Here is a 22,327-nt window from a genome sequence, read left to right on the forward strand (position 1 = left end):
TTAAAACTTTTTAAAACTTTGCATTTTATTTTTTGCAGGACAGTGAGGGTTAAGTGACTTTTCCAGGGTCACACAGTTAGTAAGTGTCAAGTGCTTGAGGCTAGATTTGAACCCAGTCCTCCTGAATTCAGGGCTGGTGCTTTATCCACTGCACCACCTAGCTGTCTCCATGGAAATATAATTTATTATGACTGTGAAAAGAGTGCTAACCTGTTCTGCTAATCTTGGACTAACAGGAAGTTAGTTAAAATTCTTGTTCTGCCACTTACTACCTGCATGACCTTAACAGCTTTGAGCTTCAGTTTCCTCATCTATAAAATGAAGGATCTGGATTAGATGATCCTGTATTAGGTGTTTTATGTTAACTGACATTTAACAGAGTTTTATTATAAACGGTCATATAGTGAATATAACTCAGCCAGTTATGTGTGGAATATACATGCTCAGGGGAAGACTATTTAACTCACTTGTAGCTCACATACACTTATCTATAAATACATATATACACACATATACATATAAACACAAATATTTTGTTTCATTGTGTTTTTCCTCAAAATTCAAGTCAATAATTTAGTGGCAGAGGGAGGCTGTAAAAACACAAAGACTATTTTTAGATGCTACATATTCATGTGAACCAATACATTTATCATGTAGCAATCTTGACTTCTGCCTGAACAAAAGTAGGTCATTTTGTTATCAATGCAAGGTTTAAGAAGACAATTTCATCAAACTCAATACTTCTTATCCTATTTTCCCATGTTTACAATAGGCTGCTATTACTATGATTAACCCTATTGATATTCAAAGTACATAAAATCACACATACACACAAAAATCCTGGGCTTGTATCAAATTCTGTTAATACATGGTCCATAAGAAATTAAGCAAGAAAGCTAGAGGACCAAGAATCATAAACCCAAGAAATAAATAATAATGATTAGACTAAAGTAGCAATGTTACATAGAGGTAGGAAAACCTACATTCATCTGATTTAAAAAAAAAATAATTTGGAGCAGCTAGGTGGCTCAGTGGAAAAGCACCGACTCTGGATTCAGGAGGACCTGAGTTCAAATCTGGCCTCAGACACTGTGTGACACTGGGCAAGTCACTTAACCTTCATTGCCCTGCAAAAAACCAAAACCAAAACCAAAATCAGTCCATATATTTCTCACCAAAAAAGGAAAAAAAAACCACACAAACCAAGAACAACATACTTAAGGAATCTTAGATTTGTCATTCAGGTCTAGGATGTTTAAACTGTGATGTTTAAAATCTATATTGTGTGATCGCCTGAAATTAGAAGCTTCAGCACCAGTCTTTGGGCATTAAACATTTATTAAAGCATACAGGTATTAACATGGAGTTCAGAAAGTTAAGAAAAGGTCTATCTAGCCTAGAGTTCCGGCCTTTAATCAGATGCATGGGATTGAGACGTCCATGGCATCATGCATATTGTAGGGGGAATAGAAGCCAGGTGTAGAATGGTATGGGTGGGATGAAAACTTCCAGCCATCTACATTGTCTCATCTGAGACACCTCCAGGAACCTGTAGGTCCTTAGGTACAATATTGTGGGGAAATGGAGCATTTAGAGATGGAAGCAACCTTAGACATCATTGAGTTAAATTGTATTATTTAACATTCAAGAAAACCAAGCCCTAAAATGGTTAAATGATTTCTCCAAGCTCACACAGTAACATGGCCAAGATTTGGGCGCAGTTTTCATCTAATTCTCAGCCCGGTGCTATTTCTTTTTTTTTTTTTTCTTTTTTCGTGAGGCAGTTGGGGCTAAGTGACTTGCCCAGGGTCACACAGCTAGTAAGTGTTAAGTGTCTGAGGCCAGATTTGAACTCAGGTCCTCCTGACTCCAGGGCTAGTGCTCTATCCACTGTGCCACCTAGCTGCCCAGCCTGGTTCTATTTCAATGACAAATCACTTCAATCTGAATTCAGTGAAAAATGTGGATTTCTGTAGGATTTCTATTATATTCATATGTCTTTAATAAGAGAGATTTCATGGAGCTAATTTCTCCTTTTTTGTTTATACAATCTTTTTATTTCCTTGGGAGAAAGATTCTATAAAAATATTAAAATGACGACAGTTAAATCAAAATATATGCTGAGCCCTTCAGAAATCCCTATAAACTGACTTGATAGGGTATGGAGATACAATTATGCAAAACATCTTCATATAGAAATGAAGGAGAATATATTATAATCATAGACTTAAGCAGTGGCAGTCTGGTGTAGTACTGTGGATAAAGACCTGGCCTTGGAACCTGAAAGGTCTTCTGTGCCTGAGTAGTCATGGTAGAGTAGATAGAGTGCTGGGCTCAGTCAGGAAGACCCAAGTTCAAATCTTGACTCTGACACATACTGTTTGTATGACCCTGGAGAGGTCATCTAACCTCTTAGTGCTCTAATCAGCTCTATGTAAAACAAGTAGTTGCAGAGAAAATGCTTACTTCCATTGGAAAAGTAAGTTCCTTTACCAGGGAGTTACCTATAGCAATGAAACTAAAGGTCTAATGTCTTCCTATAGATATAGAGCTGGCTTGGGCTTTCGAAACCTTTGACTCCAGTTCCTTCATTTGGCAGATGAGGAAAGTGAGGTTCTGAGGCATTATATTACTTGTCCAAAGTCATACAGGTAGGAAGTAGCAGAGGCTAACTCTGGTTCACTGATTCCTAATGTTCTTTCCACTATTTTAACCACGGTAACAAATTGAGCAACCAGTGAATTTCCAAAATGAGGATTACATCAGTAACTATCTATCTATCTATCTATCTATATCTATCTATCTATCTATCTATCTATCTATCTATCTATCTATCTATCTATCTATCTATCTATCTATCTATCTATCTATACATTTAAACACATACATAGCACTATATACATATGTTTATAAATACATATGTGTTTATAAATATGTATTTATAAACCTGTGTGTGAACACATACATACAAATACATTTCTATTCAACTCTTCCTAGAAAAGATATAAGGAGAAACTTCTTAGCAATTAAGAGTTGCTCTCAAATGGAATAAGCTATTTCTTGAAGTAGTGATTTCCTGACAGTAGAGGTGCTTGGAATGATGTGCCAGCAAAGCTGCTTAATCAATACATGATTGATTGGAGGCCAGATAACCACTTGTAAGGAATACTTGAGTGAGGATTTATTTTTCTGCCAGGGGTGACCTCTAAGGTCTCTTCCAACTCTATGATTCTATGGTATGTTTTTATGATAGGATAACATTTCACATTCAAATTAACCAAACATTAATTCTTTACCATGTACAGAGCACTCTGTTAGACTGTTGAGGGTGAAGACACTCAGTATAGATATATCACCTCCCTTGACCTTATAGAGATTACACAAAATTATTTAAAACGCAAAATAACAGTATTTAAAACTATGATAATGTAAGAGGAAAAAGAAACAATAAAAACAGTACAACTCTGATTAACTGTAATCACCAGCCTTAGTCCCAGGGAACAGATTGCTACCCGTATCTTCTCTTAGTAGAGAAAGTTGGGAGCTATAGGTGGAGAATGTAGTATATGTTGATAACATGGTTGCTACATTAGTTGGTTTTGCATATCTGTGTTATAAGAGAGGTTCAATGTGTGTAGGAATGGAGTGGGTGGCTTTGGGGTGGTCAGTTATAGCAGAAATGACAGTTTTGTAGAAAAAAGACATTGATTTTTATTTTTTATTTTTTTATTTTATTTTTATTTTTTTGCAGGGCAATGGGAGTTAAGTGACTTGCCCAGGGTCACACAGCTAGTAAGTGTCTGAGGCTGGATTTGAACTCAGGTACTCCTGAATCCAGGGCCGGTGCTTTATCCATTGTGCCACCTAGCTGCCCCCAAAACATTGATTTATAAAAATTGTTTAAGTGCATGGAAAATCCATGAAGTACTATTTAGGTGAGGGAGAAAAAATGAAGATCTTTACCAAGAAACTCAGGAAAATCTTCATTACAAGTGGTGGCTTTAGGTTGATTTTTTTAAAAAATAATTTTAATTGATATCTTCTATTTTCGCACCATCTAAATTTCCACATTTATTCTTCCCCACTTCTCCCCTCTCCCAGAGAGCTGTCCTCTATTACAAAGAATATTTTTTAAAGAAAAGAAGGAAGAAAACAAATAACTATCAAAACCAATCAATATATCACAAAGAAAAATATATATAATCTATATTTGTGGACCTCCCATTTCTGCAAAATATGGTTGGGATGGGAAGATGTCTTCTTATCTCATCTTTGTGGCCATACTTGTTATTTTTTTTATAGGGGCTTTTTAAATAAAAGTATTTTATTATTTCCAGTTACATGTAGAGATATTTTTCAACATTTGTTTATATAAGATTTCCAATTTCAAATTTTTCTCCCGTCCTGCCTCCCCTAGACGGCAGGTAATCTGATATAATATATATATATATATATATATATATATATATATATAACATTAAACATATTTCTACATTAGTCATGTTATAAGAGAAGAATCAGAGCAATAAGGAAAAACCTCAAAATCGAAAAACAACAGCACCAAAATCAAAAGAAATAGTATGGTTCAATCAGCATCCATATTCCACAGTTCTTTTTTTTTCTGGATTTGGAGAGTCTTTCCCATCATGAGTCCTTTGGAACTTTCTTGTACCATTGGATTGGTGAGAAGAATCTAGTCTATCACAGTTGATCAACACATAATGTTCATGATACAGTGTATAATATTCTTCTGGTTCTGCTCATCTCACCCATCATCAGTTCATGCAAGTCCTTCCAGGTTTCTCTGAACTCCTTCTGCTCATTGTTTCTTACAGCACAGTAGAATTCCATTACATTCATATACCACAACTTATTCAGCCATTCCCCAACTGATGGGCAGCCCCTCAATTTCCAATTCCTTGCCACCACAAAAAGAGCAGCTATAAATATTTTTGTACATGTGGGTCCTTTTCCCTTCATACTCGTTCTTTGTAATTTTGCAGCATTCACTTTTGTTGTTTTGAGGTTGTTTTTCTTTCTGTTTACATTGTTGTAATCACTATGCATATTGTTTTCTTGGCCCTGGTTTCTTTATTCAGTGTCAGTTAATATAAGTCTTTTCATGATTTTCTGTATTCAACATCTTTCTATGGCAGAGTAACATTCCATTGAATTCATGTTCTAGTTTTCTCAGCCATTCCCCAATAGATGGGCATCTACTTTGTTTAGTTTTTTTTTTTGTTATCACAAAAACTGCTGCTATAATTATAGAGAGAAGAGACATATGTGAGAAAAGTTATGGAGGTAGAATATACATGTAATGAAAATTGATTGGGCATGAAAGGTGGAGAGGAAGAGGTTAAAGAAGACACCAGAGTTTTGAACATATGTGACCAATCAGTAAGTCCCTTAAGCCCTCTGCTTTCGTTTCCTCATCTATAAAATGAGGGGTAGATTAAATGTCCCTTAAGGCCCCTTCTGTCTCTAAGTCCATGGTCCTATGGAAGGCTGGGTGGCTGGTGCGGCTCTTGACATAAACAGTGAAGTCAGATGATTGACAGGTCTCTAGGAAAAGATCACAAGGTCAGTTTTGAACACATACACTTGATAATGTTAGTCCAAGGATGTTTAAGCTTAATCAGATCTTGGCTTTTGAGAAGCTTCTGCTCTCTGCTCTGGATGCTAGTAAATGGAGGTGAATTTGCCTAGCAACATCACTGCATAGAAACAGCAGAGTTCTGCATGTGGTGAGTGGGGTAGAGAGAGTGGGGGTGAGCAGGGCCGTAAGATGAGATGAAAGCTCATGGCCTATCAGAGTAGTGCTTTAGTCAGATGCCAATATCTGGTATATCATCTGCAATTCCCTGTAGTTTCAGAAGGATAATGAAAAGCTGGAAGGGAGGGGGCAGAGAAAATTAATAGAAGGGCAAATAGAACTACACTTCAAAGATTGTGAGCTGAGATTATGAATAGGCTCAATTGATATAGCCAGCATAATAGAAGAAAGGATGAAAAAGAATCACATTTTTCTCCCACTGAAAACGAGGGAATTGAAAGGGAAGGGTGTGTCTATTAAGAAGATGGCTGGAGAAGGAACAATGACCCCAAAACAAAGGGGTAAAATTCTAGGCTAGATATCAGGAAACATTCCTCAACAGCGGATATTGGTATTCAGTCAAGGACCATCAATATTGGAAAAAATATTTAGACAATATTACACTGGGGGAATTAAACCACTATAGAGGCAATGTAAAGTGCAACCTAGGTAATACTGAATGATTTTTGAGATAAACTTGTTGCTTTATCTAAAAAAAAAAATCATTAAGCCTGTAACATTCTTATCAGCTCTTTCTGCATTGTGGAGAAGGGCAGAAAGGTAGATAGTGAAAATGGTAGATAATTAATAATAATAGCTAGTACTTACATAGCGTGTTATGGTCTGCAAAGTACTTTACCAGTATTGTCTCATTTGATCCTTTTTTATTTTGTAGTACTTATATATATAACCTTGAAAACAGAGGCCTTTTTTTGTTCTGTCTTTAGATCTCTGTTGCCTAGTACAATGACACAGTGCCTTGCACAGGGAGATATTTATGGAAATATATGCTTGTACTGGGTTTGCATAGGCAAGTCAAGAAAAAAAAATGTTAAGCACTTGTTAATGTGCTAGATGCTGGGGTGGGGAGATAAATAAGATGAATAAGACATGATCCTTGACTTCAAGAAACTTATAATCTACAAGGGACAATAAAATATACCCACAAATACTTCTAATATTAGATACAACTTGAGAATAAAATGAGAAATCAGATCACAAGTTCAGATGGCATCAGAACTTAGAGTTTGTCAAATCCAGAACCCTAATTTTATAGCTGAGGGAACCAAAGCCCACAAAATTTAAATGATTTACCCAAGATGATTAGTCCATAGGAGGCATCCATTACTTACAGCTGGGAGAATCTGGGAAGGCTTGGAGGAAATGACATTTGATTATGACCTCAAGATTGAGTAGAGATTATAGAAGTTGAGCTGAGATGTGTATAGGGGGAAGGAAGGTAAGAAATATTTTCCAGATAGAGGAAGCAGTGAGGAGAGGTAAAGAGGAGAAAAGCATATTTAGGGAAGAGAAAACAGCACTAGTCTTTGGAAAGGTAGGTTGGGACCCAGAGCCATAATTACAGTGGAGAAACAGGAGGATGTCTTAGGGAAATTAAGAGGGATAAGACAGCACTTTAACTCTTGTATTATAGAAACAACTGAGATTAGCACCTAGTTATCAAAAATGAATTAAAATAGGAAATTATAGTGTATAACAAATTCTGTTGGAGATGGGTTTAGAAAAACCTTGGAAGACTTATTGATGATAACATTTTGCATCATGGTGAAAGGACCAAACTCAGAAGTAGGAGACCTGGGTTTGAACCTTGACTGTGACATTTACTAGTCGTATGCTATTGAATGAGTTCCCTAATCTCTCTATGCCTCAGTTTCCTTATCTGTAAAGTTGAGATGATGCCACTTGCACTACTTTCATCTAAGGGAAATGCTAATGCAACTATGAACTGTTAGTCCTCAGCAGATAATCTACTACAAAATGGAAAAATGAGTCTCTCTCTCTCTCTCTCTCTCTCTCTCTCTCTCTCTCGATAATAGCAAAGATTAGGATACAGTGATATACTATATATGTGTATATGGATGCATATATATCATATATGTGTATGTGTACACATATGCATACATGTGCATATACACATACATATATATATATATATATCACTGTATCCAAATCCTTGCTCAGAGACTTCATCATAGTAAAACCACATTGTTTATTTGCTAAGTGAACTCTAATTACTAGCAATGGGAACATCATATACATGTATATGTATATATATACATGTATATGTATATATATACATATGTATATGTATATATACACACACATGCACACACACACAAATATATATATATTTGTCTTTATCTCTATCTCTATACCTGTACCTATACCTATATTTGGTATATCACTGTCTCCTAATCCTTACTACAGTTTCCCCCCACTGTTTTGACATGTGTTCTTTCTTTCTATTGCCCTGATGGGTTTTGGGGAAACTTCCTCTGTACTTTCCATTCTCCTTTGCAAGCCTCAACTTCATTTGGATTTTGATTGCATTCAGGTTCTAATTTATTACTTAACAAGTGTCTCCCAAATAGCTAATTAATTTTAATTTCATTATGTGTTTGAGGATGATTTATAGAGAAAAATGGGATGATGTTCCCATTACTAGTAATTAAAGTTCACTTAGCAAATAAACACTGTGGTTTTACTATGATGAAATCTCTGGCTAGATTATTTTTTTTTAAGGTCAAATAAAGGAATCAGATATGTTTAGGCATACTCAGCAAGCTTCCTAAGAAAATTCATGGCCTGGGGAGAAAAATTCTCCTTTATTTGTTGTGTCTTTTACTCTGTGCCATATTTTACAATATGGTCTAGAGAGATGAGCACTGGACTTGGAATCGTAAGGCCTGGGTTCAAATCTTGGCTCTAACCTTGTGCCATGATTTGGGGCACATCACTTTATTTCTCTGGATCTTACTTTTCTGATTTGTATAAAAAGTAGAACTGGGAAGATTTTTTTACCTGGGGCAAAATGAGTTGAATAGGCAAAAAAAGTTGGGAGAAGTAGAGGAGGGGAATCTGTGGGTGGCATCATTGAAAAGGAAAGCTGTAATAGCAAGGGAAGGAAGTTCATCCATTAACATCCTCTTTCCCCATGAGGATGAGGTGTAAGGCAAGCCCTCTGAGGGCCATTGGTACTCTGGTTAGGGGCTGGGGGTAGGGCATGGCCTTAACCATAGTTGCACTATTTTGGTGTAGGCCAGTTGAGTTTCTGTTGTTCAGTTAGGTAGCATAGGACAAAGTGTGGGAATGGTGGTCCTTGGGGGTGAGTACAACCCTACCCCCTCCACATTGTTGGGCCCAGGAACAAAGTCCTGTTTACCTCATTCTGGTTACACTTTTAGAAATGGGGGAGATAGTCCTTTTATAGGATTGTTGTGAAGTTCAAATGAAATGTAAAAGCCTTATGGAGGGTGGCTAGGTGGCGCAGTGGATAGAGCACTGGCCCTGGAGTCAGGAGTACCTGAGTTCAAATCCGGCCTCAGACACTTAACACTTACTAGCTGTGTGACCCTGGGCAAGTCACTTAACCCCAATTGCCTCACTTAAAAAAAAAAAAAAGCCTTATGGAAACTTTAAAGCAATATGCAAAAATAAATCATTATTACTTCTGGTAATGTTTTTAAAAAAAATCAAATCTATAACATTAATACATGTTAAATAGATTTGTGCTTATTTTATTTTATTTCATTTTGGCTACCATGACAGGTAGCTAGGAGGGGCAGTGGATAGAACACTGGACCTGGAGTCAAACCTGAGTGCAAATCTAGCCTCAAACATTTACTATCTGTGTGACCCTGGGCAAGTCACTTAACCCTCTTTGCCTAAGTTTCCTCATCTGTAAAATGAACTAGAGAAGGAATGGCAAACCACTCCAGTATCTTTGCCAAAAATAACTCCAAATGGTGTCACAGAGTCAGGCCCAACTGAAACAACTGAACAACAATCATGATAGATTATTTGTGATAAATTATTTACCTTGGACCTTAATAAATGTTGAGTACTTCATTAAGCTTTATACACATCTCCTTTTTAATGAAGATGATCAAGATTTCTTTTTTCCTTCTTCTATAAATATCATTTTGGGGATGTAGATCAAGGAATAGAAGAAATAGCAGAACTGATCATACCCTACTGTGAAATATGACACTAGACCATCTCTCTAGACCATACTGTGAAATATGGCATGGTGTAAAAGACAGGATAAACAAAAGAGAATTTTTCTCCAGGCCATGAATTTTCTTAGGAAGCTTGCTGAGTCTGCTTAGAAATATCCAACTCCTTTATTTATTATCAAACAAGCATTTTGACTGATGAACTACTTGGTTGCTCTTAGAATCATAAAGTATCTTTCTTGAGCATTTCTGTTTAGAGTTTATGAATCTGACGAAACAAAGATAGTCTTATTTGGACAGACATTTCTTTAAATTTTTCTTTCCGATAGAACCATAGAAAAATGCTTGAAGGAATATTGAAAACCACTCACTGTTGGCATCTAAATCTGTCCTACTTTCTCAAATGTTACCCATTAGCCCCAAAGTAGATCTAGCAAGAAAGGGTGGATGCATCAGTATAAATATATTACCAGAATATATTTTTTAAATCCACCTAAAAGTTTATGTCTTATCACTTTTTAGATAAGGCCTTTCCAGATTTCCTTAGCTGCTTAGTGCCTCTCCCATAAAATGATCCTGTATTTATCTACTTTATATAAGCAAACTCCTTAAAGGCAAGTAGTTTCATTTTTGTCTTTGTATCTCTAGCCCCTAACATAAGTACCTTGGTTCATAGAAGGTGCTTATATAAATGCTACCTTGTTTATTATGGATGATGGATTGATTTTTACATAAAGAACACAGAAATACATAGCATAGAAATATATATGTGTGTGTGTCCACATATAGAGAGACACACATATGTATTCTTGGAATTCTTCTAGTCAAAGGAAATTTTTTGGGGAAATGTTTAAGTTTAGATTAGAGAGACTCTGGGTAAGAGAAGAATGAAGGGGAAATGGAGGTACTTATTCACTGTTTTCAGATATTTGAAAAGTTGTTGTGCCAATGGATTAGACTTACTTTGCATGGCCTTTGAGGGACTGATTGGTGGTATACTTCAGTATGACTAAAAAGAGCTTCCTAAAAATTAAAGATTTACACCAATAGAATGGACTTCTTTGTGAGTTCTCCATTACTGGAAACAGCCAAGGAGTGGCTGAATGAACATTAGTCAAGGACACTGTAGAGAGTATTAATATTTTGGATAAGGGCTGGGTTGGGTGCATTCTAATATCCCTTTCAACTCTTGAATTACCTGATTCTAGGAAATCTGTCTGAGAGAAGCAGTTGTAGAATGGCTCAGGGTATTTTACAGGACATGATCTATCTCTGATATCTAAATCAAGGATGATGAAATTGATTTACCCTCTTCTCTTTTTTCTTTCTTCTAGAAAAAGCAAGTGAGTCAGACGAAGATCCGGGTGATCTCAACCATACTATTCATCTTGGCAGGCTGCATTGTATTTGTAACAATTCCTGCGTTCATTTTTAAGTACATTGAGGGATGGACAGCCTTAGAATCCATATACTTTGTGGTTGTCACATTGACCACTATTGGCTTTGGTGATTATGTGGCAGGTAAGAAGTCTAGGATCCAAATGGGTTTGCCGTGTGTGTGTGTGTGTGTGTGTGTGTGTGTGTGTATACACACATATATTTAAAGGGAAGGAATTTAAATCTCTCTGATAATGAATTTTTTCCAAGCTGTCTGCTGACATATCTTTCTAGAGAGTGACAATGCAAATGACTCAAAATATCAGGGCTTCTGTGTGGCTAGTAAAAGCAGTGGCACATTGAGGTCAAATTCTGATTTAAAATCCACAAGCTTGGATGATGCAAACAGTACCAAGTCCCTGCAGGAGGAGGGAGGTGAGCTTTGTATGTCTATAAAGTTCATTTCTCTTATAATTATATGAATTATGTGTGAGTGAAAAGAATTTCCTGCCAAACATTAAATTCTTAACTCTATTAGTGCATTGTAGACCAATATCACTAATGAATATTGATTAAAAAGTTTGCAATTCCAACAAAAAGACTGTAGTAATTTATTCAGAAAATTTTTCACTATGATTTAGTCAGAATTATATTGATACAAGGATGGCCCAACATTTGGGAAACAGTTCATCTTGGAATTAATTATATTAATTAATTATATTAAGTCAAAACACCTTAAAACACATGATTATATCAATAAATGCAGAAAAAGCCATTAAACCCTCCCCCATCCCTTTCCAAAGCACAGGTACAGAAGGAACACTTTTTAATGTAATGAAAGTCATACATTGAAAACTAAAAATTACCATTATTTGCAAGAGGGAAACCTTAAAAGATTTCTCAGTAAAAACAGTTAGTAAAGATACATTCTTTTTTCATTGTTATTTAACATAGTTATAGAAAGGCTAGAGATAGCAATAGGACAAGAAAAAGAAATAAAAGGCAAAAATAGACAAAAATTTTTATGCCCATTTGGTTAATGACATGTTTTACTTAGAAAACTCCAGAGAGCCAGCAAATAAATTAATTTTGATAACTTAGATGATAGTTTCAGGGAAATAGCAGAATGCAAAATAACCTACAAAGTTGATAAAATTTCTATATGGCAATAACAAATCTAGCATGAAATATTAGAAAGAGCAAGTCACATTCAATATAGATATGATATGAATAAGATATCTGGAAGTCAGCTGTCTAAGTACTCCTTGAATCAATGAACAATGACCTTCATTTTCTATGCCAGTAGCTAACACAAGATACTAATGATATTTTCTTGGAAGATGGATTGCAATGGATCATTAGACTTCTGGGCTGATTTAGCAACTCCCTGTTGTTGCTGACAAATCTGAGACCCAGCTCATAGACTTCTGAGGACTATTTGGCATTAGATGTTATAGCAAGAAAGAATTACAATTGAATATGCATTTGTGGTGGGCAGGACAGAAAAATAAACCTCGTAATCAAATACTATTAAGATACCCTATTAAAAAAGATTATAAAAAAAAGGATCATTATCAGATTTATTTACCTCAAGAGGTGGGATTTGATAACAAAGAGGGATTTAACCCCTTTCCTATACAATCATCCCTAAATGTCATTAGTAGAGGATGGGGCCATCCTTCTTCCTTCCTTTTGTTTTCAGTTTCATCTCATGGGGTCATTCCCAGCTAGCCAGTTAACTAATTCCACACTAGAAAATGAACCTTTTTATTATTAAAATAGCTATAATTTAAAAATATTTATTTTATTTGGTCACCATTCTTATTGGTCTTTGGCTAAATACTGGGCAGAAAATTCAAAGGATGCATCCTTACCCCATTTTAGTTGTATGTACCAATTTATTTAAATGTTGTCTCCTTCATTAGAATATAAGATCCTTGAGGGCAGGGACTGTTTTTTTTTTCTTTGTATCCTAGAGCTTAGTATAGCTTAGTATAGTGGCTGGCAAATAGTAGGTACTTAATAAATGCTTGTTGCTTGAATATGGATAACCCCAGCAATGATTAGGCTTCTCCTTAGAGTTTGGAGAACTCAATGATAGGTGATCTGTTGTATGGAAAGCTATTCATAAGGAAAGTACAGAAAGGCTGCTATAAGCCAGACAATAAATAGTGGTGCTGTTGCCTGTTTTATAATTGCCTAACCCAGAGGACCCACCAGGGAAGTCTACTTTGTTGTTACTCCCACTGGGTTTCATGGAGCTTCAAGCCACTCTGCATAAATAACAGTATTTCACCTTAATTGCCCAGGTCTATCACTAAAAATTAGAAAGCTGAGATTAACACAAATACTCAACAACTGAACAGGCATCCGGTCCCTTGTCCATTCTTTCCTTTTGTGCATTCAGGTCAAGTGTCGGTTTGAAAGCATCCTCTTGTAAAAACATTGGTTTCATTTGAATGGATCAGGCTGCCTATAGACAGTAAAAAGCCGGAGGTGGGGGTGGGAATAGAAAATATGCATCTGATAATAAGAAAAAACCCTAGTGAAATGTTCCAATCCGATTTCAATGACTATAAATATAGGTATGGTTTCATAACGATAAATATTTGTAACCAGGAAAAAAAAAAATCAATGTCTCTCAGAAAAGGTAAAATGCAGCTATTTAACAATCATTTGAGTTTATAATGATTCTACGAATGTATTGAAGTACTGGAAAGCATAACTTGCGTGAGATTGGGTTGTAAAGAGGGATCCTTATAACAGTCCAATCGTCTTCAGATTCACAGCAGCAGAACCCTGGAGAATAGTTTTGATTAGGGTTTTCTGGAACGGTAGTAATTTGCAGCCAATATACAGTAGCAAAATCATCATTAGCTGATGTGTTGAGTCAAAATTTATGGTTGGAATAATTCTAGAATGATTGTTCTGCTGGGAATATAGATCCACGTTGAGGTTTCTTTCTTGTCTTAACTTTTTATGGGTCACTAACAAAATAGAAATGAATGAATCGGTCATTTAGTAGTCAGCAAGTATTTATTAAGCATTTTTTATATACTAGGCACTGTGCTAAATGCCAGGGCTACAAAGAAAGGTAAACTTCCTCTTGGAACTTCAACCATATAATTAAATTTTTAAATATATTTATTTATTTAATTTTCTCGTGAGGCAATTGGGGTTAAGTGACTTGTCCAGTGTCACACTGCTAGTGATTGTTAAGTGTTTGAGGCAGGATTTGAGCTCAGGTCCTCCTGAATCCAGGGCTGTGCTCTATCCACTGCACCACCTAGCTGCCCCCAACCATATAATTAAAAAAAAAAATCATTTGTTGGGGCATCTAGGTGACACAGTGGATAGAGCACTGGCCCTGAAGTCAGGAGGACCTGAGTTCAAATCTGACCTCAGACACTTGACAGTGTGACATTGCCCCACCAAAAACAAAACAAAACAAAACAAAAACGACTGGAACTGAAAATTAAGCGTACTTTGACTTAAAAAAAATGCAACAAAACAGCACATCTATCTTAACTATTTTTCTTCCTGTAGTTATATTATACAGTACCATATATCTATGCTAGTGGCAACATGTTACAATGGAGAAGAAAAACAAATGCTGTATCTAGAATCAGAGGGACTAGGTCCAAATGCTTTCTGTGATGATTAGTAAAGTTGGAGAATTCAAATTTCCTTGGCCTAAGTTTTCTCATATGTAAAGGGAACAGGCTTCTGAGGGGCCTTCTACAACTTGGATTCTTTAACCAAAGTGACCTATATTTAAACATGCTTGTTCTATGATTACAAATGCATATTTTTAAAAGATTAAAAAAATTCCCTCCTCATCAGCTGAAATTCATAATCTTTAGACAGTCAAGCAGGCAAGAAGCATTTTTTAAGTTGTAGGGACCAATTTTTAATTGGGGAGTGCTAGCTAAGTGGCTCACCGCAATATTGGAGCAAGGAAGGAGACTGGCAGCCTCCCTCAAAACACAACAAGATTTATTTTAACAAGAACGAACTTAAAAAAAAACAAACCACAAACAGGATCAGTAGGATCAAGGGAAAGGAAATAAAATGGGGAAAGGGAAATTATAATACCTGAAAAAATACCACCGCCCAGGAAATCAGCTGAAAATATGCAGCAGAAGGCCTGTCGCTTTCCAGCTTCCACCTAGAATGCCCAATTCTCCTCCCCCAAAACCTAGAAACACCCCATACAGCCCCAGCCAATGGGATGGCTGCTCTGAAAGTCACATGACTGCCCTCACTAGGCTTCCAATCATAATTTTGCCAGGCCCATGTAGGCGTTGGCGAGTGGTGATGACGTGAGGTGCCAGAGCCCTGGCTACAACCAGTGGGTGGAGCACCCTGTGGTTTGCGGAGCCCCAGGCCAGTGCTCGCCGAGGCATTAAAAACCTCAAATAACAATTAATTCTTTACAAAGCGCTTGCTCTATATAGGTGGTCTGACACAGATGTGGTGACCTATGCTTTAGAACCTTTGTTTAGGATGATTATTTCAAATAGAAGATCTTTTTTTTTTTTTAACTCTCTGAGGGTTCCTTAAATGGCTAAAAGTCTGGACCATGGCTTTAAGCTGGTGAAATAGCTCATGACATTGATTATAGTGAGATAATGCGTATCAAGCCCTTTGCAAACCTGAAAACAGTATATACATGCTAGCTATTATAAGGAACAGATGTTCTTTGTTTTCTGAAAGTTTCCAATGATGAAGGTTGACTTTTAGTTCCTCTTGTTGGCTCTAAATAGACAAAGACCCCTTTTGCCTCTAGGATTCACTGAAAAGTCCCTGCAGACTTATCAGAACAAATGCATGCCTGATAAAGGATGGATTTTAATTATTGCTAATGTATAGTAATACTACAAGATGTGCACCAGGAAACCAGGCAACATCATTTAAAACTAAAGCCCAGTAGATGCAGGATCACTTGCATGGTTTGTCCTGGTGGCAGTTCTACTAGGCTGCTCCACAGCTAAGCTGTATCAGGAAGATTATTTCTGCTAGCCAGGCTGAACAGAATTAATTGCTGGTTGATTCTGTTATCAACTGAATTTCTCCCCAGCTGAGCTGTGCTGCTGTTATACCATCTTGCAGCCTGACTTTGAGGGGACACAGCCCCACAGGATTCTAGAGGATAGGCACACTATGAGAATGGTTACTAGTTGCATTATTCTCTAGCACACCCTAGTGGCCTTCATTATTGGATAAATGGCCTGCAAAGGTCAATGTTAACCTTCAGGGTGGGATGGTACCAAAGGATCCTGGGGATGCCGTAAAGTCCAGGAATCTGAATAACTCCCTGGGGCAAGTGCTTCTGGAATTAGTCCTTGAGGACACTGTTGTGGGAAAAGGGAAGGGGTGGGGATGAAATGAACTGTAGGGGCTTACTATTTGCTTCTTCTGGCTCTTGGCTGTGATGCTTGGATTTTTAGTTTTTAGAAAGTTGGCAGTAGTTGTGGAACCACTTCCCAGTATAAAGTAAAGCATCAATCATTATTAAGCACCTACTGGAGGTTGGGCACACTGCTAAGAACTCTGAAAATTTCTTATTTGATCTCCATAACAACATTCGAAGTAAGTGTTATTATTATTTCTGTTTTACAATTGAGGAAACTGAAGCAGACAGAGGTTAAGTGGTCCAACTAGGGACATATGACTTGTAAGTATCTGAGACTAGAGTTGAACCCAGGCCTTCCTGATTTCAGGTCCAGAACTCTTTCCACTTAGTTCAGTCAAAATGGGAAAGCCACTTTAACAACCCTCCCCCCACCCCAATACTGCAGGTTACAGGGAAGTTCCCTACATAGATAAGATATCAGATCTGGACCCTTTTCCCTGACCCCCCCCACCAACCTTATTTTACCTTACTCTAAACTCCCCACCCCTTAAAATGGTGTAGTGGATAGATAGCTACAAAGCCAGGAAGATCTGGGTTCAAGTCCTGCCCCTGATCTTTAGTGGCCAGGTGATCCCAGGCAAATCATTTAACTCCTCAGTGCTTTGGACAACTCTCTGAGGCTCTAAGTTACAGATAAAGTGCTAACTTGCATTGGTAGAGTGAGTTTCCTCACCATCCCTTCCCTATACCAGCAAAATCACAGGTTTAGTCTATATCTCTATCAACATGAATTTAATGGTGCTAGATGTGGCCAGACCCTTGGGGATTTTAAAATTACCAACATATGATGGAAATTATAATTTTGAAGTTTACAATGAAGGCACTCTACAGTTACCCACATATGCCATCCCAGAAATGATCATTTCTCTACTTCTCTGTGATGAATAATGATGTCTGCAGCAAGAGGAGTAAAGATGGTTGACTTTATTTATTCTAGAATGCTTCCATCCATTACTCAATTTTCATGATTCATAACTTGTATGAATAATTCAGAATTAAAATCTCAAATTCTGATCATGTTACTCTCCTGCTCAAGATGCTTTATTGGCCCTTTATCCCCTGTAGGATATAAAGCAAGCTTCTTTATTTGACTTACCAAACTCTTCTCAATATGGCTCCAGCCTGTATATTTCCAGACTTATTACACATTACTCCTCTTCATTAATTCTGTTGTCCAACCAAACACCTACTCACTGTCTCCTACACACAAGGCACAATAGATACAACATTGGACCTGGAGTCAAGAAGACCTGAGTTCCAATCCAGCCTCAGATACTGACCTTTACTCATGAGACCCTGGGCAAACCGTTTAACTTCTCTCTGCCCCAAAGAAAGTACTAATGATGTAGAGTCATGAAGAGTCTGTGTAGTTTATACCTTTGACTTGGCTTATTCCTTATTATTGATGTATATTCTTGACTACATATTTGTAATCATCCTCACCTGTTTCCACCTTTGCACTGAAGTATATGTATTTAATTCAGAGGGTGTTACTGAGTTCTTCATAGATTTACCCATTTCTCCATTCAATGTAGCAGAGTTGATACACTAGCTGAAATTATTTCTGTTTTTGCAAATACTTGTAATGTGCAGCACAATGCAAAATGACCAAATGTCTCATGAAACATGACTCTTTGTCTTTGGACACACACTGAAAACTAACTTCATCAATTCCTTTATTTAACTTCCCAAGGAGAACATGAAATATTCCCATCACGGCTGCAACTTTCTTCTTCCTTCAGGTTCTGTTTAGAGGGAAAATGTCAAGACAGAATTCACTTCATTCAGTAATGTTCAACTCTTTAATCCCTGGATATAGATCTCTTGTTTAGGCTACCACTTCTAGAAGATGGGACTTAGGTTTAATCTTTTTAAAAAAAAAAAATTAGGGCAGCTAGGTGGTGCAGTGGATAAAGCACCCGCCCTGGAGTCGGTAGGACCTGAGTTCAAACCTGGCCTCAGACACTTGATACTTACTAGCTGTGTGACCCTGGGCAAGTCACTTAACCCTCATAGTCCCACCAAAAAAAAAATTAAATTGAGTTTAGTTTTGAAGGAAGCCAATATGTAGAATTAAGGAACAAGAACATTCGGGGCATGGGGGACAGCCAATGAAAAAGCACAGAATTGGGAAATGTAGTGCCATGTGTGAAGAACATCAAAAAAGGCCCCCCTGAACTACAGAGTATGTAGAAGAGAGTAATATATGAGAAGATTGGAAAGGTAGTAAGGGGCCACATTGTGAAGGGCTTTAAAAGTTAGACACAGCATTTTATATTAGAGGGAAACAGTATACTTTATCAAATAGAGAGATGACATGGACAGAACTGTACTTTTTTGAGGGTGGTGCATTGAGGGTTAAGTGACTTGCCCAGGGTCACACAGCTACTAAGTGTCTGAGGCTGGATTTGAACTCAGGTCCTCCTGAATCCAGGGCCCATGTTTTATCCATTGCGCCACTTAGCTGTCCTTGACAGAATTGTACTTTAGAAAGATCAATCTGACAGTTGAGTGGACAGACTGGAAATGGGAGAGACTTATTTTATGGACATTGTTATATAATAATTACATACTATATAATATATATATATATTATATATGGAATGTTACATATACCTTCAGATGCAGTTGATTTGCAAAACACGGTGTTGTTTGCCTTTGATGAACAGGTATTTTTTCTCCTTAAATTTTTGTTAAAAGTGATGGCTCAGGGGGCAGCTAAGTGGCACAGTGGATAAAGCACCAGCCCTGGATTCAGGAGGACCTGAGTTCAAACCCAGCCTCAGACACTTGACATTTACTATCTCTGTGACCCTGGACAAGCCACTTAACCTTCATTGCCCAGAAAAAAAAAAAGTGTTATGGCTCATTGGGTAGAGAATGGAGGCAAGTATGTATTCAGAAATGAAGGTAACCAGTACAAAAGATGTCAATAAAAACAACCTTGAAAACTAATTACAAATTAGTATCATAGGAAGGGTTCATGGTGATAGTGAATGGGTTGCAATGAATAATTGTAAACCTTAAAGAAGAACCAGAGTAATTTCATCAGGGAATTCCATGATTGAAAAAAGAAGATGGGATGGTCACATGGTGAGAGCTTGGGATAGTTAGTGGACAGCTTGAGTGTTCCAATGTTATCCTGGCAGTGTTGAGAAAAAGTAAGGAAGGCCCTTAGCACCTTGAGTGTGAAATTGTGGGAGGACATGGACATGGACAAGAGCTGGAAAGTAATAGGCAAGCATGGAGGAATTGTGATCTGTATCATTGGTGGCAATATCAGAATCTATGAAAGCACAGATTCACTTGAATATTTGAGTAAAATCCCTTGCCCCTTTTCCCCTCCCTAATTCGGGTCTGGCAAGTGGACAGTGTATATTCTACACATCTGTTTACAAGTCTGTGCCTATGGCGGGTTATTGAATGAGCTAATTTGACCCCATAAAATAATCAGTTTAAAGTCAATACAGCCCTTTTCTGGCAGTGAAGATATCCCCGTGCCAACATGCCTCTTGAGAAAGATCTCCTGCACCCCTCTCCCAAGGAGGAAAAGTGGAAACACAAGAAGAAGCGTCTGGTGCAGAGTCGGAACTTGTATTTCATGGATGTAAAGTGCCCGGGCCGCTATAGAATCACCACTGTCTTCAGCCATGCACAAACGGTGGTTCTCTGTGTCGGATGCTCCACTGTACTTTGTCAGCCTACAGGAGGAAAGGCAAGACTTACAGAAGGATGCTCCTTCAGAAGGAAGCAGCACTAATGACTGAATCGAGATGAATGAGGAAGTGTAAAGAATAAAACAAATTTGGTACAACAAAAATAAATAAATAAATAAAGTCAATACAGCCAAACAGCCGGTGAGTTCAATTTGTCAAATTGTTTTTATTCTATTGGCTAATTGTCAAAGAAGGGAATGGAGCACAGGATCTCCAACTCCTTCCCACTCTCCAACTGATACCTATCTTTCTCCCCTTGCGCCAGCTTTAACATTCTGTGTTCATAATTGGCAGAAATAACTGGTTGTTGAGCATCATGGAGACAAACTATGATTAATAGCAACTCACATCTATCTGAATAGAGGATTAAGGAACTATAAAATTTCAATTTTTCACCTGAAGTCATACTTTTTTCTCCTTGGCTAAGTGCATTTATAGAAAAGTAGAAATGAGTTCCATAGGTCTAGTAAAGGATTCCAAGTCATTGAAGAGGATTTCACAGTGTTTATTTTACATTCAAATAATTAGCGAAATTAAAAACAATGTCCCAGATTACTCCCTTTGTCTTAATTTATTATCATAACATAATTTAAGGTGAGGTGTAAGTGAATGATAAAGTCATTCATCCAAGTTTTGCATGACATTCATTATGTGTTTCTCAATTAGGAATGAGAAGGCAGCCACAAATTAAATTCTTTTAGGGGACAGATATCATCTTTCCTTAGTGAACACTACAAGAGTCTCTAGCATTGGTTTAGTCAGTGTCTGAGAGTTTTCTTGGTAATACAGCTATCCTTTCCACATCTTGACTTTCCCCTTCAAGGTTTTGATATATTGTAGGTCCATGGGTGGGCATAAGAAATTAAATGGGAGGGAACAGCTAAGTGGTGTAGTGGATAAAGCACTGGCCCTGGATTCAGGAGGACCTGAGTTCAAATCCGGCCTCAGACACTTGACACTTACTAGCTGTGTGAGCCTGGGCAAGTTACTTAACCCTCATTGTCCCACAAAAAGAAAGAAAAAAGAAAAGAAAGAAGAGAGAAATTAAATGGGAATTTGGGGGAGTTTTGCAAAAGCCATAAATGACATTCAAAGGCCAGCAGACAATATGGAAAAAATTTAGAAACTCAGAATTGTATAAAATATATGTATAGCATTGTTTAATATCGCCCCGAGTTTTACAATAAGGTACTGTAAGCACCCCATAAAAGAAAAAAAATCAGACTTCTCTGGTACTAAGGGAGGGCCAAATACTTTTGTGTGGATTTTCCAGATCAGGGGAGTGCTACATCCCGAATCCCCATGTCGTGTAAGGGATAACTGTACACCTTCATTTGATGGACTAAAATACATAGACTCTATAAACCTAGTGTATATTAAAAAATGATCATACAGTAACATTTGGTTCTTTTCAGGGGGAAATAGAGGTATCCATTATCGAGAGTGGTATAAGCCCTTAGTGTGGTTTTGGATCCTGGTGGGTCTCGCCTACTTTGCTGCTGTCCTCAGTATGATTGGAGACTGGCTCCGGGTTCTGTCTAAGAAGACAAAAGAAGAGGTATGGTACTTCTCCCACCTATGCAGCTATTTCAGGAAAACATCAGACCAAACCAAAGATAGGTCTTAACCTCATGTTTGTGCTTGTCCTAGCCCGAGTGCTTCTCAACTAGCTTTGTCAGACTGCATTTTTTTCAAATGATATTTTTAACCAACATACCCAATGGAGTAGTAATCTCTAAGTTCTTTCTTGGTAGGGAAGAAAAATGGAGACTCTATTAATCTTCTAACATTGAATGCCTAGTATTTGGGTAGACCACACTCCTAGCAGTGAAAAAGGAAAAAAAAACAACCGTTAGGAATAGCAGAGCATGAGTCAGGATCAAGCATGGCTGATTTATATGTGAGACTGTCTTCTATCAATGGTCAAAGAAAGAAACCTGGAGAACAGAAAGAAGCCCAGTTAAAAAAAATCCTTTAATTGTATTTATATGATTATATATTGTACTTATATGTATATGGTTATGTG

General features: G+C 37.3%; 2 protein-coding genes across 4 annotated transcripts in view; both read left to right on the forward strand.

The window, feature by feature from the left end:
• Nucleotides 1–22,327, forward strand: part of KCNK10 (potassium two pore domain channel subfamily K member 10) — a 214,850-nt gene that overhangs the window by 177,676 nt on the left and 14,847 nt on the right. For all 3 annotated transcript variants that reach the window (XM_043986891.1, XM_043986890.1, XM_043986892.1), the window contains 2 exons: nt 11,127–11,313; nt 21,717–21,859. In XM_043986891.1, the coding sequence (XP_043842826.1) occupies nt 11,127–11,313; nt 21,717–21,859 (330 nt within the window). The remainder of the gene's footprint in view (nt 1–11,126; nt 11,314–21,716; nt 21,860–22,327) is intronic.
• Nucleotides 20,091–20,768, forward strand: LOC122742578 (40S ribosomal protein S27-like). Its single transcript, XM_043986893.1, has one exon. The coding sequence runs from the start codon at nt 20,091–20,093 to the stop codon at nt 20,343–20,345; it is 255 nt and encodes an 84-aa protein (XP_043842828.1). The 3' UTR covers nt 20,346–20,768.

Source organism: Dromiciops gliroides, chromosome 2, assembly GCF_019393635.1.
Source record: "Dromiciops gliroides isolate mDroGli1 chromosome 2, mDroGli1.pri, whole genome shotgun sequence".
Taxonomy (NCBI): Eukaryota; Metazoa; Chordata; class Mammalia; order Microbiotheria; family Microbiotheriidae; genus Dromiciops; species Dromiciops gliroides.